Raw genomic sequence first — 25971 nt, forward strand, 5'->3', positions numbered from 1 at the left:
GTAAGTGTGCATAAGGGTGTTTGTGAGGGTGTAAGGGAGGCTGTAAGGTGAGGGTGTGAGGAAAGTGACGGTAAGGGTGTTTGTGAAGGTGTTTGTTGAGAGGGGATACCAGACCTTTATCAATCCCGCTAAACTTTATGAGCCTGTACTCAATATCTGCATCATAAAGCGTGTTCTCTGCTCAGCCAGGCAACAGGTGCAGCGTACGTGGGGGCAGCCAGGGAAGGGTCAGGAGAGTGTTACCAAGGCAGTAGGTGTTTATAACTAGGAAACTATATTAGAAAATTTCGTTCTGTTTAACACTATTCCGAACCGTAGTTTTGCGGGTCTTTTTTTTTTTTTTTTTTGTTTGCTCTTGATTGCTTCTGATGTAACAAAAAAAGGGAAAAAATGGGAAAAATCATTGTTTCATTAAGGACATCATGTGTTTAGTGACTTCCCATGTGACAACACTATTCCTGTCACTGCTCTATTAATAAGATCATCATCATCATCATCAGTGTTGTTCCCGCCCGCGCAAAGATGGATCATTAACCTCTCGTTGTTTCCTCCTCGTCCACAGACCCCCCGTCGCGGCGCCTCGACCCTCCACCACCCTCACCGTGCGCCGTGCTGTTCCTCGCTGCCGCTAATGATGATGCTGACCCTCCTCCTCGGCTGGCAAGACCCTGTTACCTGCCACACCACCACCACGTCCACCACCTCCTCCACCACCCTCACCTCATCGTCAGTGTCTTCCCCAACCACGCCCGTAATCTCAGGTTCTCGCCTAGCTGCCACACCCACCTCCCCAGCCACACCAGCAGCCGCTGATACTCCCCCAAAGATCACACTTTTGCCCTCAGTGCCTCACCCAACCACACCGTCATACTTAGACTCTCCCCCATCAACCACACCCTTCCCAACAGCTACACCTTCTCCCTCAGCGTTTCCCCCAGCCATAGTCTCACCCCCAGCGCCTCCCACAACAGCAGCATCCTGGTTCCATCACACGCACGGCGGCGCGGGGCTACAGGAAAGCGCCTCACCAGAGCCCCTGCTTCACGAGGCCTCACTGCCAGACATGCCCGACGCCTCGAGACCTCACAAAGGTCCGGCCGCGCCTCCCCGCCACCTCCAGCCTCCAGCAACACTCCCACCGCAGCACAGTTCGCCACCCAAAGCTGATCAAGTGCCTCACGCCGGAGGGCGGCCAGGTGAGGGGCGCAGGGAGGCCTGGGGTGGTGTGCCGAGGCAGAAAGTTGGCCTGAGGATGACAGGGGTCACGGACTTTCCTCGCCCGCCATTCGATGCGGAGGCAAGACAAAGGTCGGGTCGCGAGGCTCACCTGGGACGCCTTAATGAACAGGTATTCTCCAGAGGCCCTCAGGGGACACCCAACCCCGGCGGGGGACGGGAGGGGGCGCTGCACCCTGATGCGGGGGTGTCCACTTTGCGAGCGCAAGCGGACTCTGACGTCACGACCTCGCCGCCCGCGCTGGAAGGGAGCAGAGCGGAGCTTATCGATGAAGCAGGGGACGAGGGCGTGCAGGCAACCCTTGGCCCCTGCATCCTCTGCCGAAAGGCCCCTGCTGCGCCAGGACCCGCCGCCCCACCTGTATCTCGAAGCCTGATTAAAGAGAAGCTGAGAGGGGAGGAGGAGGAGGAGGAGGAGGAGGAGGAGTTGGAGGAGGAGAGGACGCAGCAGCATTATGAAGTAACAGTAACTAAGTCTGACAATTATGTGGAGGATTCCATGATAAACATTGGCAGCGTCCCCCCACGGGAGGGTGGCGGGTGGGCGGCACGGGCATGGCTGAGGCAGAGGAAGAGGACGAGGCGGCGTGACGGCGAGGCAGCACATCGCGGAGAACGTGGCGGTGGTGCAAGTGTTCGCTCCAGCACAAGCACCGCCACCAGCAGGAAGGCAGCGGGCGGCGGGGCGGCGATGGGACGTGTGCGGCGGCTGACCGGCCCCGTGAGGGAGGCGAGGCGTCCCTCAGGGGAGCTCCGGCCCCTGGACGACCTTGACTCTGACGACGGAGGATTATCTGGAACCCAGTACACACACCTGCAGGTCGCTGCCTCCCCCTTGCCCCGCCCCGATCCGTCATTGATTCCGGGGTGGGGTGGTGGCAATAATTCCCCCTCTAATGCCCCGCGCCATGGGGAGGGGGCTGCTGAGACCCACAATGGATCACAGGAGCGCTGCAGGTTAGCCGCCGATGCTTCACAAGGTGAGGGGGCAGGTAAGGGTGCTCAGAGCGTCTCATCCCGGCCCTCCGCCCCCCTTGGTTTCCCCACCGCCCACACCCCTGCCACCCTTTACCACCCCCAGCCCTTCAACAATAGACGGAGCCCTTCACCCCGACCCCCGCCTAAGCAGCCAGAGAAAAGTAATATCCCGCCACTTATGGCCTCTACTGACGCGGGGCTGAAGGCGCGTGGGCAGAGACCCGAGGATAGGCTCGCGGGAACAATGGGTGGCCAGAATGTCACCGGACCCACCCCTCAAAGTGCCTCTGAAGGGCAGGTCGGAGGAGATATTAAACCTCCTGCTACATCACAAGTGCCGGAAGAGGAGGAGGGAGAGGAGGAAGAGGAGGAGCTTCTGTTGGTCGTCCTGCGGTGCCCTAACGAGGGGGAAGAGACACTTGGGATGCACGCGCCTTACTCTCTCCATGAAGGAGTAATGGCTTTTGTGCAAGATGAAGAGGAACAACAACAACAACAACAACTACATGAAGAGGATCAGGTAAATATCCATGAAAAGAAAGAGGAGTATCAAGGAAAAAGGAGCGTCTCCCAGAGTAAGGGCAGCTTTGGAAACACAAAGGAAGAACAAACAACAGCAGACCTGCTGGTCCTTATGAGGCTGTTTGTGAACCAGGGAGAGAAGGGAGAAAAGGCCAGCGGAGAGGAGACAGCGATAAAGACACAGGAAGGACCAACAACAATGATGGGCAGAAAAAGCTTGCCAGAAGTGGCAGAAAGGAAAGCAGATGGGGAGGGAGGCAAAACAACCCCTTCAGCCTCCCCCTACCCCTACGGCTCTCCCCCGGCCTTCAACCCTCGCCCCCTCCCCCCATGGCTTCAAGGTTCCACAAATATTTCCATCAAGGACTTCTCGTCGACGGGCAAGTTTGTGGAGAAAATTTCGTCAATTTCATCCCCGAATAGCGATCCTCGGCGGCAGGCCACGCCAAGCGCTGCGCGGGGCCGCGGGAAGGTGCCGTCATCTCTGCGTGACCGGGGCGGCCCCGGCATGACCCAGCGATGTTCGCACCGCCCAGCCGGCCCGCCGCGGGTCCTGCTGCTGGACAGCGAGGGCCGAGCGGTGGCCTTGGAGGGAGCAGGGCGGGGCGCGGGAAGGGCGCCGGGCTTACGTCCGTGTCCTGACGTATTGCTGTGTCACGCCCTCCTCCCGCCGTGGTTGCTGCGCCCAGCTGTGGCCTTAAGGTTCGGCTCTGCGGCGCCGCTGCCTTGTGTGTCCGGAGCCCCCCAGTCAGACCCCCCCGTCAGGAGCCACCGCCGGAGATCAAGACACAACGCTAATGAGAGAGTGGCGTTAAGTAGCATTCTTGTGTCGGCTGAAGTTGTAACCAACATTCGCAAAAGCTTTATTAAAGTGTTGGTGTCCCCACCTCCCACCGAGGCGCCTCGACGTGAGGAGGGGCACGGGGAGGGCCCGAGGAGACATATATTCATATGGAGGAGCGGCGGGACCGCTAATCCCTCGGTGCCTCCCGTGGTGGTAGTTTATTGTGATGCAGTGAATGCTACTAAAAGATGTTTGATGTCCCTTCCCAGAGTGTCCGCCGCCTCCCCTGCACACGAGCATCACGGCCCCAGCAAAGGCTGGTGGCGGGGCAAGAGGAGCGTGGAGGTGCCCCAGACTGACGACAGGACTAGTAAACGAAAAGACAAAAACAGACGGCAGCCAGAGAGGCGCCGCGAGTCGTACAGCAAAGCGTGGAAATTTATCGTCAAGAGTCACAGTCGGGGTCAGCACCGCGGCAGGCGCAGAAGAGGCGCCAGGCAGGCATTTTCCTCCTTCGGGGAGGCACAGGAGTCGGCGAGTCTGTACTCCAGTTGGCTGGCGGCGCTGACGAGACGCTCGCACAAGGGTGGCAGAAGGGCCGAGGCTGCCAACGTACAGCACTTCGTCAACACGGCGCTCGCCCAAGGCTATTTGGCGCGACGCGATAGAACGTTCCCGCCAGTCACTGAATTTCAGAACCTGACAGATCGAGCAAAAGTTTCCTCTTCATCCTTGAACTCCAATAGAAAAGTTTTCGAGGTACAATCGAATTTCAAGCATAAAGGCAGGGCTGAAAGGTTTTCCCCGCCCGCGGGGTACTTTAGGCCCAGGCCACCGAGAGCGACCCTTACACCCCGCCGGGCCCAACGCTCCCCACCCCGAACTGCATCCCGCCTGTCATTCAGCAGTCCAGGGAGGGAGGGATGGCGGCCCTCTCTGGCCTCATTGGTGACTGATTTACGGGACCCTGAGAACATTCCGGGCGAGGGCGCTGTCCATCAGGAGGAAAAGAGGCGTGAGGAGGGAAGAGAGACGGTGAGGACAGTGTCTCTCGGGGGCGAGGCAGCGTCTGGCAACATTTCGCTCCTCAGTCACGCCAGCGGCTGGCCCCGGGGGGGAAACAGCACCGCTGCCCCGGGTGTTGGACGAGGCAGCGGCCACGACAACGTTACTGACGTTAGTGATCAGCGAGGAGGAGGCAGCCAAGACAGGCCCGTCGAGTCAACGCTGTCCCCTGATGACCCCCGAGACAATGCAGAAAGTTATGATCGGCCACGAGCCTCGGCAACCTTGACCCACATCCTGCAGGCGAGGGACCCGCAGGAGGCAGCAGTGCAGAGCGTCAAGAGAAAAGAGGGCGCACCTGCACCAGGGTGGGGAGTGCGAGGGGCTGGACGTGGGGAAAAAACGGTGAACGACATTGAAGGAATCAACACTTCAGAGAAAGACAGGGAATTAGACCGTATCAGCAGCAGCAACAGCATCATCATCAACAACAACAACAACAACAACAACAACAACAACAAAAGCAGCAACAACAACAACAACAACAACAACAACGACAACAACGGCAGCAGCAGCAACGGCAGCAATAACATGGACAATCATTGCAGTGATAGCAGTCAGAATATTTTCAACAATAGTCTGGTAAAGGCTGAGGAGGCATCAGGGATCACTGGCAGTAGTGGAGCCTTTACCAGCGGCAGCAAACGTTACGGTGGAAGGAAAGAAAAGAAAAACGAGGAAATAAAACTCATCTGTAACAAAGGAGACAGCAACAAGTCAACACGCAGCGGTGACGCCCCGCTCACAGGGGAGGCTGAGGTGCTGGGGGGCGCCGCGGCCAGACAGGATCAGCCAGGTGGGGGGACAGGACTAGGCATCGCTGCGCCTGGCCTGCTTCCTGGGAGTGCGCGGCGCTGGCCGGCCCAGAACTCATCCCTCATCAAGGAGGCGATGAGTGGCGCGCCCCGCCGCGAGGTGCCGACACCCTTGGCAGCAACACTTCGCCCCAGCAAACTCCAGCCAGAACAAACCCTCACGCCGGGAGAAGGCCCCGGAGGCCGCCTCTCTGCGCCGAGTCAGTACCCGAGGCAGGAGAAGCAGAACAAGCCGCCACGACCTTATCAGCTCCGATGGCCCTCCGATTATCTGCCCTCCGGCCCGTGGGCTGCCAGGGTGCGGGGAAACTTCCGGGGTCACTCCAAAACGTACCCTCGTGCACACCGGCCACTGCTGCCGCTCACCCACAAAAAGATGCCCGTGCGGACGTACTGGGGCCTGAACCGGGACGCCCGTGAGGAAGCGGCGGAGCGGCGGCCGTCTAGCCCCTTGGGACAGGAAGGCGGGGTGCCTCCTCCTAAGGGAGGAGTACAGTCCCACCGCGGCGAAAATGACCAATCAAGTCTGCACGGGCCAGCACCAGCCGGGGCGGTGGTGGGCGGGGAGCGGCGCCCCCACCTCTCACAACCCTCAAGTAATTACCAGTCGGGACCACGGGAGGGCCGTGCCAGATTAGCGGCGCCTGACCGCGCCCATAACCCTGACAAGGAGCCTCCTGGAGGGAAGGGGGCAGACGACCCCACCATCCTCCAGCAAACGGGCCGCCGATCTATGATAAGGACCGGCGTGGCACCCACGGCCCCCCCGATGCGCGTGGTACCCATTCTCGGACTGTTCGACTTAACGGTGCGGGGCGAGCCGCGCCTCGGCGGCCGTTCCGAGCTGGCGGCGGCCCAGCTGGCGCTGCGGCACATCAACGAGCAGCAGGTCATCCCCGGCCACACCCTCGTCATGTTCCACAACGACACGCAGGTGAGTCCCCGACACACACACACACACACACACACAGGCCCTCCCTTGGAGCCTCTCTGTCACCACCTTCGGGCCAGTCCACAAAGTTCCTCGGTCCACGCGGCAACTTTCTCAGCAAAATTACTCCCCAATTTAGGCTGGAATGGCCTGTAAAGTGGATTGGCACCGTCTAAACCCTCCGCCCAACACAGCGCGCCAAGTTTGGAACTAATGCAAAAGTCAATTTGAGGAGTTTCAGATGTCAAGTCTTGTCCCTCCCTCCGAGGCGGGCCTCTGTGTGTGTGTGTGTGTGTGTGTGTGTGTGTGTGTGTGTGTGTGTGTGTGTGTGTGTGTGTGTGTGTGTGTGTGTGTGTCCACCCCCCTTAAAAAAATCATGGTCCATCCCCCTTAAAAAATCATATTCCACCCCCCTTAAAAAATCATAGTCCACCCCCTTGAAAAAAATCATAGTCCACCCCCCTTAAAAAATCATATTCCACCCCCTTGAAAAAAATCATAGTCCACCCCCCTTAAAAAATCATATTCCACCCCCCTTAAAAAATCATAGTCCACCCCCTTGAAAAAAATCATAGTCCACCCCCCTTAAAAAATCATAGTCCACCCCCCTTAAAAAAATCATATTCCACCCCCCTTAAAAAATCATATTCCACCCCCCTTAAAAAATCATAGTCCACCCCCCTTAAAAAATCATAGTCCACCCCCTAAAAAAATCATAGTCCACCCCCCATGAAAAAAATCATAGTCCACCCCCCTTAAAAAATCATAGTCCACCCCCCTAAAAAAATCATAGTCCACCCACCTTAAAAAAAATTAGTCCACCCTCTGAAAAAAAAAAAGATACGATGGAAAAGGAAAGAGAAGAAAAGAAACAAGCAGTTCATTCAGGACCAAAATAGAAGCTGTTTACAAGTAGATCCATTCATTCTTTTTCGCTCATATATTTATACTTGTTTGTTTATGTTCCTTTCTCTACTCTCGTTCCTTTGATTGCATTACGCGGAAGAGGAGTTACGCAACGGGCAACAACAGAGTTAATTTTAGGCTTCATCGTTATATACAAACACGCCCATTGACTTGTTTCTTTTCAGCCTTTATGCCCACTCGTTTGTCTAGGTCCTCGTGTCTGTAATACTCGTCCGTCCGGCGCTGTTGTGCATTAGCGAAGTTAATTGGCTAAGGGACAGCGATGCGTCACAACAAAGGGACACAAAAGGGGCGCAAAAGCCTCCTCCCGCGGGTCTGAGTAGCGGCGGGAGGGCCATCCACGACGACAACAACAATCATGACGCAACATTCCGCCAGGGGTGTGGAGTCGGGTAAAAAAAATCGACTTTGACTTCAGGATATTTTAAGGTTATGACTCCGACTACGACTCCACAGCCCTCCCCCTCCTCCTCTCCAGCAGTACTGTGGTAGGCAAATCAAACCCCGCCACACCACACCACACACCACACCACACCCAGCCACACAACATCACACGTATCGTAGAGGAGTCGCAGATATTTTTAACGACTTCGACTCCGACCCCGGTCAAAATTAAGCGACTCCGGCCACTCTGCCTCCGACGCCACACCTCTGCCTGCCATACTGTCCATAGATTCTACTTATTATTATCATTATTTATTTATTTATTTATCTATCTTGTACACTGTGTCTTCGCTTTTGTGTTTGTGTAGATTGTGTTTCTTTCTCTGACTTTTTCTCCATCTGTCTCATCTCTCGTTTCTTTCTTCCTTACTTCCGTACACACACACACACACACACACACACACACACACACACACACACACACACACACACACACACACACACACACACACACACACACACACACACACACACACACACACACACACACACACACACACACACACACACACACACACACACACACACACACACACACTCTATCATTATTGCTGTTATTGTTTATTCACTTTGTTATGACTTCACACACACCCCCACACACCACCCACACTTCACATAGCAGTAAACAGATGAGGAATACGCCAGCCGTCCACGCTCCGAGTCACTCACCCACACCAGCACGCTCAAAGGGACTCCACGCGCCCCAGATCATGTTCACATTTACCTCCCATTCAGACACTGGCCGTTGGTAGGGCTCGGCAGGGGAGGGAGGGAGGGCGAGGAGAAGGAGATGGGAGGAATGTTCAGGAGATAGGGAGGGAGGGAAGGCAAGGAAGGGAACAAAGGAGGAGGGTTTACGTTCATGAGATAAGGAGGGAGGGAAGACGAGGAGGGGAACAAGGGAGGTGGCTCAGGGAGGAGGGAATAAGAAAGGGCGAAGAGAAAGACAAGGGAAGGGGTTCAGGATTGAGGGAGGGCGGGATGAGGGTTCAGGAGGGAGGAAAGTAGAGACGGAGGGAGACAAAGGGAGGGAGGTTCAGGAGGGAGGGAGGGAAGACGAGGAGAGAGGTAAGGGAGAGTGTTTCAGGAGGGAGGAAAGTAGAGAGGGAGGGAGGGAAGACGAAGAGGGAGACAGAGGAGGGGGTTCAGGAGGGAGGAAAGCAGAGAGGGAGGGAAGAGGGAAGAGGGACAGCAGTCATTTTTTTTTTTCGGCCTTTGAGTTAAGTTGCCGTAAAGTAGCTCCGCCTCATCCTACTCCGTCAGTCTTCCAGGAATTGCATTTACCGTGTGGCTCAGCGCTGCCCCTCGGCCCTCAACTCCCAGGGGCATGTGTAGGCGGGCCTTATGCTCTTCCTCCTCCTCCACCTCCTCCTCCGCCTCCGCCTCCACCTCCCCCTCCGCCTGCTCCTCCTCCCCCGTGGCCCCGTTTTGTCTCGGGAGTGGAGCCTAATAATCGCGTGTTGGTGTATGGCTGTGTTCGTTTCAAGGAGGCACATGAAGCGTATTGTGTAAGGTTGTGTGTGTGTGTGTGTGTGTGTGTGTGTGTGTGTACTATTATGAATACTTCTGATACTAATACAAGTCTGCAAACTCTACTACTGCACCATCCATACTTATCTCTGTACACGCAACAGTCAATAACACAAAACTACTACTACTACTACTATCCCCCTATAACAACCCCCCCCCACCACCACCTACAACCCACCACCACCACCTACAACCCACCACCACCACTAACACAACCTCACATCCTTCCCTCCGCCAGTGTGACAGCGGCAGCGGAGTGGACGCCTTCTTCCACGCCCTCTACACGTCGCGGGCCAGAATGCGCATCCTATTGGGCGCCGCGTGTACCGAGGTGACAGAGAGCCTGGCCGCCGTGGTACACTACTGGAACATCGTGCAGGTGAGGCGGGGGAGGGAGTGTGGGGGAAGGGTGGTGGGAGACGGTGGAGTGTGGGGTAGGAGGTTGTGGGGAGGAGCTAGGTAGTATGAGGGAAAGAGGAGAGACAGTAGGAGAGGCGATGATGGAAGTGTGGGGGAGGCGGGTGAAGTGTGGGGAGGAGATGGTGGTTGGAGTGTGGGGGAGGAGGAGGTGGACAGTATTGGGGTGACGGGTGGAGGACAACAGGAAAGGCGTTAAAAGGAGTTCGTGTGGGGGAGGCGGCGGCGTGTCAAACTTTTGTTCCTCCTCCTGTTCCCCTTTCTTCCATACCTTACAAGTGTTCACTCTTCCCATTTTCTCCTTTCCCTTTTCCATCCTTCTCCTGTTCCCCTTTCTTCCATACCTTACAAGTGTTCACTCTTCCCATTCTCTCCTTTCCCTTTTCCATCCTCTCCTTTTTCACCCTCTTCTCCCTCTCTTCCTATTCCCCTTTCTTCCATACCTTACAAGTCTTCACTCTTCCCATTCTCTCCTTTCCCTTTTCCATCTTCTCCTTTTTCACCCTCTTCTCCCTCCCTTCCTTCCTTCCTTCGGTTCCTCTTCCTCTTCACCATTCCATCCTTACCTAACAAATCTTCCCTCTTCCTCTCCTCTCTGTTCCCGATTAACAATTCCCACAACAGAGCAAAACAGAAGAGGTGGTAGTTTCAGCGAGAGAAAACTAAAAATCACGAAAACTATTCACACTAACATCGAAAATAAGCTCCTCCCACGCCAGCGCATCAACCACCAATAAAAAGAAGCAACCTTTCCAAGAATCCCCGCACATTACACATGCAACCTAGGATTAAAAGCAGGGGCGTGGCTTGATCGTGAACTAGCCAATGACAGACACGTTGTAGGACCATATTCATAAACATTCCGGCGTCCAAACACAACATACAACAAGGCTTTCATCGGATTTGTGAGCATTTCCATGGATAGTTTTATAACCCTGGTGATAGTTTGACAACGTTTCTGCACCATGGACATAAAGCAACACTCATTGGGACGCGTTTGACCTCCTTTTTGGCCTTTGAAAGTTATTGATGCAGGAGAAAGAAGCGTCTAAGAAATACCTACGCAGTGAGGAAAGGGGAGGGGCATGTCCGCCAAGTTATTATGGACACCGTATATATAGGAGTGCGGTGGAGGAGATATATAGAAAGAGAGAAGGAATGGTGGAAAAGTAAGAGAAAAGAACGGCTAAGTAGGGAAGGAGAGTAGGAGTAAAAGAGGAAGGCGAATGGCGATATAGTGAAGGAGGGGACGAGGAAGACGTGGAGAGAAGGGAAGGGGAAGGGAAGGGGAAAGGTAAGGAAGGAGGGAAGGAGGGAGGGGAGGTGGAGAGAAGGAAGATGGAGAGAGAAAGGAAGTGTGGTGGGGGAGATAAAGAGACAGGGAGTGAGGGATTGTGCTTAGAGAGAGAGAGAGAGAGAGAGAGAGAGAGAGAGAGAGAGAGAGAGAGAGAGAGAGAGAGAGAGAGAGAGAGAGAGAGAGAGAGAGAGAGAGAGAGAGAGAGAGAGAGAGAGAGAGAGTAGGCCCAAAAGATGACTGTGAAAAAAAGAAACGAAGGTAGAAAAGTTTAAAAATAGGACAAAAAATAGGAAAATAGGACAAAAAATACTGATAGGGAATGAAATGCTTAGAAATGAAGGAAAAGAAAACAGCTCAAGGGAAAAAGAAATCCCTCAAAAATACAATAATACAAAAAAATCGGCTAAGTAGAGAGGTGGAGGTTCTAATGGCGACCTGATGTTTGTTTCCACGGCTTGTTATTGGGTTAGCTCATGATTTCCTTCTCTTAATCAGTCAAGCGTTCAGGATTAAAGGGAAGATAATTATTCAAACTCTCTCCTCCTCCTCCTCCTCCTCCTCCTCCTCCTCCTCCTCTTCTTCTTCTTCCTCCTCATCGTTATCGTTCCTCTACTTCCTCTCCTCACGCTTCTACTCTTCCTTCTCGTTATGCTTCTCCTCCCTCTCCTCCTCTTCCTCCTCGTCTTTCTTCATCTCTTCATCCTTCTCCTCCTCCTTCTCTTCCTTCATATTTTCTTCTCCTTTCTTCTCTTCCTCCTAGTCATCCTTATTTAATTTATCTTTCTTCTCTTCTTCCTCCTCCTAATATTACATACATCAACAACAACAACTACTACTACTATTACTACTACTGCTGCTACGAAGGTTATGGAGTTTCGTTGCGATAAAGCGAGTCTCCTGAGAGGCCCGCCGGCGCTCCTTAATTCAGTTTCATTGGCTTGGTTTAGAGAGGGTTCACTTGAGGCCCAAACACTGACCTCCCCCCTGCCCCCTCCTCCTCCTCCTCCTCCTCCTCCTCCGCTCCGGCTCAGAGTACAGCGAGGAGGAGGAGGAGGAGGAGGAGGAGGGAAGATGCAACTAACTACGTGTCGGGACTTTACTTTGATATTCTCTTCGTGGCTAGTAACATTTTTTCGTGTGTGTGTGTGAGAGAGAGAGAGAGAGAGAGAGAGAGAGAGAGAGAGAGAGAGAGAGAGAGAGAGAGAGAGAGAGAGAGAGAGAGAGAGAGAGAGAGAGAGACGGGGGGACTTCAAAATATAAAACTCACTAACATTATTTACAAAGATAATTAAAACTTTATTCCTACCACAAAAAAACTTTCCCTGTGAGCCGCGCTAAAGGACGAGAGGCGAGCAGCAGGAATTTGATTTAAGACTTGAGCCAAAACAGGAGTCAAGTTTAATATTTTCCTTCAGATTCTTATTTTCCTTCAGTCATCATTAAATTGAGTTGCGGAGTTAATGTAATCACAAAATTTCCCTGTGTGTGTGTGTGTGTGTGTGTGTGTGTGTGTGTGTGTGTGTGTGTGTGTGTGTGTTTTATGGGTTCTTTGTTTCTCCGTGTACTGCTTTTGATAGAGAAAACATGGAGGAGAAAACTTTACACACACACACACACACACACACACACACACACACACACACACACACACACACACACACACACACACACACACTCAGCAAAAGCTAAAACGAAAAAGGAAAATAATTATGAAAAGAGGAAGAGATTAATGATAAAAATAGTTAACACGCCTAACCTAACCATTTATCAGTCACTGCCGCTGTATGGAAGGATAGAAAGATAACGTGTGTGTGTGTGTGTGTGTGTGTGTGTGTGTGTGTGTGTGTGTGTGTGTGTGTGTGTGTGTGTGTGTGTTTGTGTTGAGTAAGTTATCTCCAATGCAAACAAATATAAATTGCAAGCCGGCCCTCCGTGAAGCGTGATTGGGTTGTGTGTGCTAGTAGGGGAGAGGAAGGGGGGGGGGGGAGAGGGGCAAGGGAGGGAAGGGAGGGATAGGGAAGGGGAGGGAAGGGAAAGGAAAGGTTAGGCCAGCCACCATACAACAGAACAGTCCCTTCATCGTGTCCCTTCATCAGCGTCATCGTGTACTCCTCCTCCTCCTCCTCCTCCTCCTCGTTCTGGTTCTCTGTTATGTCCTTCAATCTTGACCACCACCTTATCCACACACACACACACACACACACACACACACACACACACGAGGAGGGGGCTGAGAGGAAGGCTATGGGACAGTGGGTGGCTTAATGGCTGGCTGTCTGGTGGAGGGGTGCACCCTTCGAATCCCTTTGTGATTGGCGGGGGTTGGAAGATTGAGTTAGATGGCTGCTGGGTGGATCTCTCTCTCTCTCTCTCTCTCTCTCTCTCTCTCTCTCTCTCTCTCTCTCTCTCTCTCTCTCTCTCTCTCTCCATTTTCTTCCTAAAGTCAAGTTTGCAGCGGCAGTTGTGAGAGATAACAAAAAAAAGAAAGTTTCCTCCAGGCCTCCCTTCCTCTCTTCTATTTTTCCTCCTTCCCTCCTCCTCCTCGTCCTTCTTCCTCCTTCCTTTCCTTTCCTCCATAGTTTTATCTCTCCTGTATCTTCCTTACTAATATTTTTTTTGTCTCTGCTCCCTCGTCCATTTTCCTTTCATTCTTCCCTTTTCTTTCCTTTACATCCATTCTTTCTTTTTCTTCTTCTTCCTTCCTTCCTTCCTTACTTCTGTTCCTCCTATACTCCCTTCATCCCTCTTCCTCTCCTCTCCTTACCCTTTTCAATCCGTCTCCCTTTCACCCTCTTCTTCCTTTTTTCGCCTCCTCCTTTCCTTTCTTCTATCTTTCTCCTCCTCCTCTTCTCCCTTCCTCCTCTCAATCCCTTTCTCCAGACTCTTCCCTGCTCTTCCGTCCTTCATACTCTTTTTTCCTTCTCTCTCCTATCCATTCATTCTTTCTCTCTCTCCTTTCTGCCTTCTTTCTTCCGTCCCTCTGTTCCTCCTCCTATTCCCCTTCCTTCTTTCTTTCCCTCCTCTCCATCCCTCTCCATCCTTCTCCCTTTCACCCTCTTCTCCCTTTTTCACCGCCTCCCTCTCTCATTTCCTTTCTCCTTCCTCCTCCCCCTCCCATTCCTCCACCTGTCTTTTCTCCTCTTTCCTCCTTCCTCCCCTCCTCCTCCCTTCTCTCCCTCCTCCTTCCCTCCCTACTTAATATTCACTTCTTCACCCACGCACACTTAGATAGGTAAGAATTCTGTTGCTGAGATTATTTTCGTGAATGCTAGCGGAGTAAACATCAGAGTTCCCAGTAGTGGTGGTGACGGTGGAGGAGGTGGGGGTGAAAGGTGGTGGTGAGGAGCTGTGGTAGTGAATGGTGATAGTAGTAGTAGTAGTAGTAGTAGTAGTGGTAATAGAAGTAACACAATTAGGAGCCATCGCTTATTCATTTACTGGCTGAAGATAAACAAACAAGTGGGCAGGTCGGTAGGTAGGTAGGTCGGTAGGTAGGCAAACAATTAGAAGGATAAGTGGATAGGTGGATAGTTAGGTAGGTCTTTAGGCACGTAGGTAAGTAGGCAGGTAAAAAATATCAGTCATAGGAGGTAGTTAGTTAGCTTGGATGAGAAGAATGAAGGTTATTGAAGAGTAGGTTAGTCAGCAGATTAAGCAGGAAGGGAGATGGATATAAGAGTCTTTCGCTGTACTGATGAATTTCAATTTAAAATACTCGGAAACTTCACTTCTTCCTCCCTCTGCCCTCTGCCTCTACTACCTCCTCCTTTCCTCCTCCTCCTCCTCCTACTCCTTCCCCTTCTCCTTCTCCTCCTCCTCGCCAAGTCCTGTTCGTTGAGTATTTTTCCGAAACCATCACCAAAGTACGTCCTAATTGGCTGTGTGTGTGTGTGTGTGTGTGTGTGTGTGTGTGTGTGTGTGTGTGAGAGAGAGAGAGAGAGAGAGAGAGAGAGAGAGAGAGAGAGAGAGAGAGAGAGAGAGAGAGAGAGAGAGAGAGAGAGAGAGAGAGAGAGAGAGAGAGAGAGAGAGAGAGAGAGAGAGAGAGAGAGAGAGAGAGAGAGAGAGATCAAAAGAAGCGAGTCAGGAAAAGGCGAATTAGGAGAGGAAGCAAAAATCTTAAACTGCATAATATATTTTTTTTGCCTTCCTCCTCCTCCTCCTCCTCCTCCTCCTCCTCCTCCGCGGCATTTAAGGAACAAAGCCTAAAATGAAAAAGAAAAAGAATGAAAGAAAGTGAATAAAATATGTAAGAAATAAAATAAAACATGATAAAGATGGTCATTTGTACTCTGAAAAAAATATACAGTAAAGTTACGTGTATACGCTATAACTGCGCGTAGCGGCTGTGCTAATCTCCGTTCCGTTGGCCCTTTAACCCCTTGACTGACCTACCAAAAGACCTCACCAAGCTACAAGAATGGAACAAGAGTGGCTGTTACAATTCAATAAAGAAAAATGTAAAGTCCTGCACCTTGGGAGAGATATCCAGCACACCAATACCACATGGGAAACACTCCACTATCCACCACAGAGCCAGAGAAAGACCTGGGACTATATGTGACCAGGCTACCAGAAAAGCCAAATCCGTGCCAATCGCAGCGGACGGGTTAAGCTTGTGGTGAGAGAACATTTAATCTGACGTAGGAACAGTATGACATTTGGGTTCCCATAGTTTCCCTTCCCCAGGTGCCCACTTATCCGCCAGCTAGAAAGGAAGGATGAACAGCAGGATATGATGCACGCCTATTACCCGGGCGCATATTTCAAGTCTCTCTACGGGTATGTGGTCCTTGAGTGACGACGCTCGGCTGTATCTTCGAAAACAACCACGGGGTGTTCAGGAAAATACTCTCATTGTGATTCCTACTCCAAATTACAGTACATGACTCCTGAACCTAACCTAACGTAACCTAACCTGATCTGTTCATGATTGGGCGCCACATACCCGTACAGAGAAGGGAAAAACGCTGCCCGGCCCGGAATTCAAACCTGGGCCCGTAGATTCGTAGTCAGGGATGCTAGCCACTGCACCACGGAGGAATGTAAAAAATAATAAAAGCAAAAAAATATATATAACAAATGAAATAATAGTAGAATCTATAATAAGTAATAGAAATAAATAGACAATAGATCGCATCGCCAGCAGAGCGGTTGAGCCTCTTTCCACCTGTCCTTTTGTGTTTATTAGGTTTAACGCACACCTGCAGCGGTCAGCGAGCGCCAGCAATGCGTGAACCAAACTACAAGGATCGGATGCACGCGCTATTTCGGCATTTGTGAATCATGAATGCAGGAAATTACCTTTTATGGAGTATTGAATAATTTTTTGGGTGTGCGTGTCTGTGTGTGTGTAGGTGGTGATTTGTGTGTGTGTGTGTGTGTGTGTGTGTGTGTGTGTGTGTGTGTGTGAATGGATAGTTCCTCTACCTATAAGCTCAGAGAAAGAGGAGCTATGGGCTTCATTACTAAAGCAAACAGTCTCGCGTTTAGCCAACAGTGTTTATGCAGCCTGCCTTTCCATATTTCCATGTTTCCTCCTCCTCTTCCTCCTATTCCTGCTCCAATAAGGATAATCACACCCCTAAAAATTGTCTCAGTTGACTAACGGGACGTGTAAAGGTACCTAGATAAACTAGACAAAAATAAGTCAACTGGACCCGACAACCTGTCGCCCAGGTTGCTAAAAGAACTTCGGCACAAAATACTCAAGCCACTCACCGCCATCTATAATCGGTCGCTACAGCAAAACAAAGTCCCCGAAGATTGAAGCAAGGGAACGTTACACCGATCTACAAATGGGAGACAAAAGTGTGGCCTTAAACTACAGACCAATTAACTTGACTTCATTGACGGGAAAAGTTCTCAAGCAGATCATCAGAGACAAACTCGTTAAGTTTCTTGAAGACAACAGTATCATATCCGATGCTCAGCACGGTTTCAAAAATAAACGCTCATGCTTGACCAACTTAGTGAACTCCTTCCAAAGTATATATGAGAAATGGGATAATCATATCTCCAGTGATGTTATATACCTAGATATTCAAGAGGCCTTTGACAAGGTACCACATGAAAGACTCGTCAAGAAACTTAAGTCGGCGGGATTAGGCGACAATCAGAATGCGTGGATAAAATATTGGCTCACTGGAAGAAAACAGCGAGTTGTATTCAACGGCCAGGTCTCCGAGTGACTCCCGGTTACAAGTTAAGTGCCACAGGGGTCAGTGGTGGGGCCCATACTTTTTATTATATATATTAACGACCTAGAGCTTGGATTATAGTCCACCGTTTTTAAATTCGCCGATGACACAAACGTGGGTGGGAAGGCTGTCACAACGACAGACTGTAAAATTATCCAGAGAGACCTGGACCATATCATTCAGTGCTCAGAAAAGAGGCAAATGTCCTTGATCACTAAAAAATGTAAAATAATGCACTTCGGGTTCAGAAATAACAACCACACATACTACATGGGTGGGGAACCACAAGTAGTGCAGGAGGAAAGAGACCTCAGGGTCACCATCAACAATGACTTGAAACACACAAAACTCTGCAAGTCTGCAAGTTCAGCAATGTCGATCACTGTGCAGACTCTTCACGCTTCTAACCCGAGGACAAGAAACAACGGTAAAATAATTCAAGCGAAACGATGCAGTCCAGATATCGGGAAGAGTTATATATCGAGCAGAGTTCTTCGCCACTGGAACAGCCTTCCTGCAGTAGTAGTAAACGTGGAGACATTTAATATCTTTAAAAATCACATTGACCGTCACTCTGCTGCGTCGGGAGTGAATTGAATATATCTGTGAGTACATACAGAAGTGCTTTAATCCTTCACGCAATATCCACTCCTGTGGCTGACGGATTGAGTAAATCACTGAAAGCAGGCAGCCTTGCAATAACCCTACAGGCATTCTGCTGCCTGCTCGTCCATGTTCCCATGTTTCCTCCTCCTCCTCCTCCTTCAAGGCTGAGGAGAGGAGACCAACAGGAAGTTAACGTGTGAGGCGCGAGAGTCTTCCCACGCTAACTTCTATCTTACCCCCTTTCTCTCTCTCTCTCTCTCTCTCTCTCTCTCTCTCTCTCTCTCTCTCTCTCTCTCTCTCTCTCTCTCTCTCTCTCTCTCTCTCTCTCTCAACTTTACTTTCACGCCGTTTCCTTTGAGCGACGGAAGACAACGAGGGTGAGGAAAAACAGAGGAAGAGGAGGAGGAGGAGGAGGAGGAGGAGGGAAAGAAGAAGGAAAACAACCAGAATAAGAACAAGAAGGTATTGATGATGATAATGATAACAATGATGATGATGATGACGAAGAGGAAGAAGAGATGGAGGAGGAGGAGGAGGAGGAGGAGCACAGGAAAGCCAGCTGGTAACACAGACAACGCTAGAATAAAATAACGAGCCTTCCTGCATAAGCGAAAATCTGGGAAATTATAACCATTTTTTTTACTGAACTCAGCCACAAAATTTAGACTTCAAGAGAGAGAAAAAGAAAACAATATGAAGTCACCAAGAGAGTAAGAATTGCAATAACAACAACAACACCGAAAATATAGCATAAAGAAAACTGAATATATGGAGAAAACATCACAAGGAAAATAAATAACATGAAATCGACCAAAAATAATAAGGATGATGATGTTAATACCGACAAAATACTATATAGAGAAAACGTTATATATGGAAAAATATCACATGAAGAAAATAATAATATGGTCACGTAAAGAATAATAAGAGTAACAATAATAGCAATAACGAAACACTAAGAAAGAAAAAAAATAATATATGGAAAAAAAACATACGAGGAAATTATATAAAGTCACTCACACACACACAAAAAAATAATAATAATAGTAAAAGAATAAAAATAAAAATGATACAAAAATAAATAAATAAAATATAATAAAAAATAACGAAATAAATAACAACGAAAAACTAATAACCGGAAATAGTACAAGAAGAAAATTAATGGACTCCAAAAATACGAATAAAAAAACAAAAATATGACCAAAAATAAAGGATAAAAAAACAAACGCGTAAATAATAGAGTCACACACACACACACACACACACACACACACACACACACACACACACACACATACCAATAAAAAAACGAAAAAAATAACATGAAAATCTAATAACCGAAAATAGACATAAAAAACAAGAACAAAAAAACAAAAAACAAAACAAAAAATAAGAAAAAAATGATTTGATATCTAGAAAAAGCACATTACCTGACCCCCCCCCCCTTATTCCCTCCTACCCCCCTGCCCCCCTCTCCCCCCCTCGCCCCATTAGGACAGGTGAGACGCGGCACACCTGTCATAACCAGCAACGGACTCATTCCTTCCTCTTCCTTTTCCTCCTCCTCCTCCTCCTCCTCCTCCTCCTCCTCCTCCTCGACTTAGTTCCCTCCTCCTCCTTAACCTTTTTTTTTCTCGTTCCCCTCCTCATTTTTCTTCTCTTGGTCCGCTAAATCCTTCCTTCTTCTTTCTATCTCCACCTTCTCCTCCTCTTCCTCTTCCTCTTCTTCTTTTTCTTCTTCCTCTTCCTCCACATCCTTCTCCTCCTTCTATTTCTTCTATTTTTCCGCTTATTATTATTAACATCGTTTTTTCGCTTCCTCTACTTCTTCTCCTCGTCCTCCTCCATCTCCCCCTCCTCCTCCTCCTCCTCCTTTTCCTTTTTCCTCTTCCTCCTCCACCTCGTCCTCTTTCTCTCTTCCTCTTTTTCTTCATCTGCTTCCTCCTCCTTCTCCACCTCTTCACCCTCCTCCTCCTCCTCCACTCTGTTCCACTTTTTCTCTTCCTTAATTTCCTCTTCACATCCTCCTGCATGCATTATTACGACATTTTTGGCTGTTGGAGGGAAGGGAACAGAAGGTCTTCCTCGGTCTTCATGTTTAACGCACGGTGGCTCAGGTGTGTGTGTGTGTGTGTGTGTGTGTGTGTGTGTGTGTGTGTGTGTGTGTGTGTGTGTGTGTGTGTTAATAATAGCCGTATTCTTGTTCTTGTATATTTGTATTATTATTAGCTTACAAGAGAGAGAGAGAGAGAGAGAGAGAGAGAGAGAGAGAGAGAGAGAGAGAGAGAGAAGGGAGATTAAATAAAAGTCACGTAGAATAAAATTAAGGCTCGCGAGTTCACAACAAGGTAAATAATAGGCATAGAAGAGGAGGAGGAGGAGGAGGAGGAGGAGGAGGCGGACAGGAGGAAGAGAAGGAGAAAGAAGAGGAAGTGGAAGAAGAAGAGCAAAATCAATGGGAAGAGGAAGAGGAGGAGGAGAAAGAGGGAGAGAGAGAGCGGTGTAGGATAAGGAGGAGGAAAAAGAGGAAAAGGAGGAAGAGAAAAGTAAATGGAAGAGGAAAAGGAAGACGAATAGGAAGAGGAAGAGAAAAAAGAGGAAGAGAAAGAGAAAACTAAGAGGACAGGAGGAGGAGGAGGAGGAGGAGGAAGAGGAAGAGAAAAAAGAGGAAGAGAAAGAGAAAACTAAGAGGACAGGAGGAGGAGTAGGAGGAGGAAGAGGAAGAGAAAAAAGAGGAAGAGAAAGAGAAAACTAAGAGGACAGGAGGAGGAGGAGGAGGAGGAGGAGGAAGAGAAAAATGAAGAGGAAGAAAAATGGGAAGAGCAAAACCAAGAAGAAAAGAATAATGGGGAGGAAAAAGAGAAATAGGAACAGAAAGAGAGGAGAAAAAATAGGAAGAGAAAAAGCAAGAGCAACAACAAGAGGAAGAGAGAAGAGAGGAGGAGGAGGAGGAGGAGGGGGAGGAGGAGGAGAATATTAGCTCCGTGAATGAGGTGAGGGTGGGAGCAAAAAGGAGAATCTTTCAGAGGCGGAATTGGATTTATGCGACAGACTGTTTACCTTTTCTCAGGTGATCCGAGGAAGAAGAGGAGGAGGAGGAAGAAGATGAAGAAGAAGAGGAGGAGGAAGAAGAGGAGGAGAAGGATGGGGGAAGGAGTGATGGGTTGAGGGCAGGGAAGAGGATATGGAGAAGGGAAATAAGGTTCAGAGGGAAGGAGAGGGAAAAGAGGGGTGTGAGAAAAGGGGAAGGAGGAAGAGGAAGAAGAAGAACAAGAACAAGAACAAGAACAAGAAGAGGAAGAGAAGGAGAGGGAAGAGGAGGAACGAGGGGCAGAGAATGCGGACGAGGAGGAGGCGAAAGAGGAAGAGAAAAGAAGAAAAAGAGGCAGGAGGAGGAAGAGGAGGACGAAGAGAGAGAGAGGAGTAGGAGGAGGAGGAAGAAGAGGAAGATTCCGAGAAAGAGCAAAAGCATAAGGAATAGGAAGAGAAAGAGGAAGAAGAAAAAAGATAGATAGATAGATGGAAGGAAGGGGAAGGAAAGAGTAGGATGAGAGGGTTGATAGAGAGGAGGAAGGCAAGGAAGAGGAGGGAGAAGAAGAGGAACAGGAGAAAGGGGAGGCATGAGATAGGGAAGGAGGAGAAGGAGAAGGGAAGTATATCATAGGGCGAAGGATAACAGGAACAAAAATTATCAAGGATGCGGGTATGATTTAAGAGGAGAGAGAGAAAGAGCGAGATAGACATATTGATAGATAAATGGGAGAGGAGGAGAAAGAGGAAGAGGAAGAGAGAAGGGTAAGAAGAAGAGGGGGAGGAGGAGGAAGAAGACTAGGAAGAGAAAGAGAAACATAGGATTATGAAGAGAAAGAGAAAAAAAGAGGAAGAGAAAAAGGAAGAGGAGGAGGAAGAGGAAGAGGAATGGGAAGAGAAAAATAAAAAAGAAGAGAAAGAAGTGGAGGAAAAGAGGAAAAAAAAGAAAGAAAAGGAGGAGGAGGACAGGAATAGAAGGAGGAGGAAGAGGAAGAGGAAAAGCAAGATAGATAGATAGATAGATAGATAGATAGATAGAGAGAGAGAGAGAGAGAGAGAGAGAGAGAGAGAGAGAGAGAGAGAGAGAGAGAGAGAGAGAGAGAGAGAGAGAGAGAGAGAGAGAGAGAGAGAGAGAGAGAGAGAGAGAGAGAGAGAGAGAGAGAGAGAGAGAGAGAGAGAGAGAGAGAGAGAGAGAGAGAGAGAGAGAGATTCGACCGTCTTTTAAGGGATGGAAAACATCTTAAAAACCTTGAATCTTTGCATCATTTTCGCAATCTTCTGTTTCTTATCACGGGGACAGCGCTGCGATTGTCTGTTTTCACATAATAAGAGGAGACGCGGCTTGGGGAGCAGCGGGGGAGAATTAGATTGTCTTTAAAATCGATGGAAGATGTCTTTAAAACCTGGAATCTTGTCAATATTTTTCCCCTTCTAACTTTTCTTCTTATGGAAACAACACTGTGATCGTCTAGCATATCATTGGTTTAGCCTTTGATCTGCCTTCTATAATGTATAAGAATAACAAGAGAAAAATATCGAAAGTAAAATAAGGGGAGGGAAAAAGTACCTCTCCTTCTCCTCCCTTTTCTTTCTTGTCCTCCTTCCTCCCTCTCAACCCTTCTTCTTTCCTTCTCCTTCCTTCCATACCCTTACAATTTTCCTCCTCCTTATCCTCGTCCTCATCCTCTGCCCTTGTTTAAAGAGAAAAATAAATGACATGTGATTTCAAGAGAAGAGCAAGGAAAGTTATATAGGTTGATAAACAGACAGATAGATCAAAGGGAGAGAGGGGAAAAAAAAGGAAGAAGAGAGAGATGGGAGGGAGGGTGAGGGGAACGCAGAGAGAGGGAGGGGGTGAGAGAGGGAGTGGGAGGGGAAGGAAGAAGAGAGAGAAGGGAGGGAGGGTGAGGGGAACGCAGAGAGAGGGAGGGAGGGAGAGAGGGAGTGGAAGGGAGGGGGATGGAGGCAAGAGAAAGGGACTGACTCACCTGGCGGGGCTGACTCACCTGGAGGGACTGACTCACCTACCTGTTATTGCCTTCGTTCCCAGGTATGAAGCGCCGCGAATCCTGACTTTTGTTGTTATTTTTTTTCACGCTAAGCTGAACGGCGTGATGAGGGTGCGGGAAGAATGGCTGGCTGGGAGGTGGGGGAGGAGGGGGCAGGGGGAAGAGAAGGAGGAGTAGGGGAGTAAGTAGGTTAGGAAGGGGGTGTTTGGGAAGGGAGGCTTGGAGAGGGGGAGGGCAAGGTGATGGGAGGCGTGGCGGCTTCTGAATTGCCTCATAAAGAAGAGATTGGTTCCCGTGTTGGTAATAAATGCAAAACAATACAGGTATGGCGGACTCTCTTTCTTTTTCTCTCCTTTTCTTCTCTTCTTTCTCCTCTCCCTCTTTTTTACTACACACACACACACACACACACACACACACACACACACACACACACACACACACACACACACACACACACACACACACACACACACACACACACACACACACACACACACACACACAGACACACACACACACACACACACACACACACACACACACACACACACACACACACACACACACACACAGACACACACACACACACACACACACACACACACACACACACACACCTCCGTGGCGTAACTGGTTAGAGCGCTGTGCTGCCAGGCTTCACTGTGTGACAGGGCGGCGGTTCGAGCCCGCTCAGGCCGGATTCTTTCCGTTGACTAGGAGTGGTTACTGTCCCCTCTTGAGCAAGGGGGATGGGGGGGGGGTGAGGTCCTGGCAGTACCCAGAGATCGACGATAAAGAGCACTTGCTCATGTCGGGAGGGCACCTGCTGGCGATTACGAGTCCAACACGTGATCAGGCCGTGGTGAATTACACACACACGGAAGAGATACTAAGATAGTGTGTGTGTGTGTGTGTGTGTGTGTGTGTGTGTGTGTGTGTGTGTGTGTGTGTGTGTTTTCAAAAAGAGAGAGTGAAAGAAAACGGAAGTATAATCAGACACCGCGTCCGCGTGAAGAGGAAGGAAAAAAAGAGAAAAAAGTAGAGAAGAAAAAAGAAAACCTACAACATAACATTTTAAATGGGACACGTAAAAATCTTGACCTGGCACATCCTCCTCCTCCTCCTCCTCCTCCTCTTCTTCTTCTTCTTCTTCTTCTTCTTCTTCTTCTTTTTCTTCTTCTTCTTCATCTCCATCCTCCTACTTCTTTTTTTTTTCTTCTTCTTCTTCTTCATCTTCTTCTTCCTCCTCCCGCTCCTCCTAGTCCTCCTCCTCCTCCTTGACCCTGGCAGCTCCGGGCTTTGGCGTTTCATGTTCAAGGAAATAATGTATTTAAAGTATCATAAAAAAAAACTCAAAAATAAGGTTCTCTGAAAATAGCGCAGTGCAATATGAGAGAGAGAGAGAGAGAGAGAGAGAGAGAGAGAGAGAGAGAGAGAGAGAGAGAGAGAGAGAGAGAGAGAGAGAGAGAGAGAGAGAGAGAGACAGATCGATAAGACAAGAAAAATAAGAATGTGGATGAAGTCTTCGTGGTTTTAAGACGGACGGTCAAGGAGGAGGAGGTGGAGGAGGGGGAATTGGTATTGGTGGAGGGAGAGGAAGAGGAGGAGGAGGAGGAGGAGAAGGAGGAGGAGGAGCAGTAATGGACACCTCGGAAAACAAGGGAGCAGTGGAGATGAGTGTTAGTCCTCCTCTTTCTCCTCCCCCTCCTCCTCCTCCTTCTCCTCCTCCTCCTCCTCCTCATTTCTTTCACGCCACTTGAATGACCTCCATCTCGCTCGTCGTGTAAAACTTGAGGTGCCTATTGGAGGAGGAGAAGGAGGAGGACGAGGAGGAGGAGGAAGAGGAGGCGGAGCAGGAAGAGAATGAAAAGACATCTTCCCTCTGTACCTGCGAGGCGATTCATGCCTGAGGAGGAGGTGAAGGCGAATGAGGAGGAGGAGGAGGAGGAGGAGGAGGAGGAGGAGGAGGAGGGGGGGGAGGGAAGATGGAGAAGAGGCAAAGAAAATATGAAGATAAGAAATAAAATAGTAAGAGAGGGATAAGAGGAAGGAGAGGAGGAAGAAGAGGAGGAAGAAGAGGAGGAAGAAGAGGAAGAGGAGTAGATGATGTAGGAGTTTGTCACTGCCTGCGTGTTAATGGCTTCTTTGTTTCCTGCCTCACCCTGCCTCACCTTGCCTCACCCTGCCTCACCCTGCCTCAACCTGCCTCACCCTGCCTCACCTTGCTTCACCCTGCCTCACCCTGCCTCACCCTGCCTCACCCTGCCTCACCCTGCCTCACCTTGCTTCACCCTGCCTCACCTTGCTTCACCCTGCCTCACCCTGCTTCACCCCTTCTCGCCCTACCATCCTCTTCACCTATCTCCATATCCCTATCCTCTTCTCCCTACGGCTTTTTCTTCCTCTTTTTGCTCACCTCTTCATGTCAACCTCCTTTTCTATCTTCTGCTTCTCTATCTTCTTTTCCTTGCATTATTTTCTTCCTTTTCTTAAGTTCACCTTCTTGTCAATATCCTCACCTGTTTTCCTCTGTTTTTCCTCTTCTTCCTACGTTTTTTCCCCCTTTTTTAGTTCACTTTTTCTTGTCAACCTCCTTTCCTATCTTCTGCCTCTCTGTCTTCTTTTCCTTGCTTTATTTTCTTCCTTTTCCTTAGTTCACCTTCTTGTCAATATCCTCACCTGTTTTCTTCTTTTAATCCTCTTCTTCCTATGTCTTTTTCTTCCTCTCGCTCCTCCTCTGCTTTCTCCTCCTTCATATCTATTCTTATTCCTGTCATTTCTTGTCCCTCCTTTTCCTCCTTTCTCTTCCCTGACTTTCTATCTAACTCTGCGCTTCCATGTTTTCCATTTTCATTTCTCTTTCTACTTTTTTATTATATTTCTACTTTCTCCTAATTCATCCTTTATCTTTCACTTCCTCTGCATACCCCGCCTTTCCCTGTCTTCTTTCTCCCTTCTTATCTCATTTTCTCTCTCTCTCTCTCTCTCTCTCTCTCTCTCTCTCTCTCTCTCTCTCTCTCTCTCTCTTCATTCATTACTCTTTTTACCTGTATGTCTTTTTTTCCTCTCGTAATTCCTTTCTATTCTTCTCTCTCTTTTATCTAACTCATCTTCCATTGTCTTGCTTATCCTCATTATTTTACCTCAAAAAAGTGGGAAACAGAAAAAAAAGGAGGAAAA

The 25971-nt window shown here is 49.3% G+C and overlaps 1 protein-coding gene across 1 annotated transcript; it reads left to right on the forward strand.

The window, feature by feature from the left end:
• The first annotated feature begins 514 nt into the window (after nucleotides 1–514).
• LOC126990471 (uncharacterized) lies at nucleotides 515–15744 on the forward strand. Its single transcript, XM_050849072.1, has 3 exons — nucleotides 515–6334; nucleotides 9471–9611; nucleotides 15652–15744. Exons 1-3 carry the CDS (start codon nucleotides 632–634, stop codon nucleotides 15742–15744), a joined length of 5937 nt encoding a protein of 1978 aa, XP_050705029.1. The 5' UTR covers nucleotides 515–631.
• The last annotated feature ends 10227 nt before the right edge of the window (nucleotides 15745–25971 follow it).

This window comes from Eriocheir sinensis, unplaced genomic scaffold (assembly GCF_024679095.1).
Source record: "Eriocheir sinensis breed Jianghai 21 unplaced genomic scaffold, ASM2467909v1 Scaffold1678, whole genome shotgun sequence".
Taxonomy (NCBI): domain Eukaryota; kingdom Metazoa; phylum Arthropoda; class Malacostraca; order Decapoda; family Varunidae; genus Eriocheir; species Eriocheir sinensis.

Excerpts from the sequence above, each read along its gene's own strand:
- LOC126990471 (XM_050849072.1), top strand. The coding sequence starts at position 632 with ATGATGATGCTGACCCTCCTCCTCGGCTGGCAAGACCCTGTTACCTGC. Across the intron at positions 6,335-9,470 it reads TGTTCCACAACGACACGCAG|TGTGACAGCGGCAGCGGAGT; the intron begins GTGAGTCCCCGA and ends TCCCTCCGCCAG. Across the intron at positions 9,612-15,651 it reads ACTACTGGAACATCGTGCAG|CTAGAAAGGAAGGATGAACA; the intron begins GTGAGGCGGGGG and ends CTTATCCGCCAG.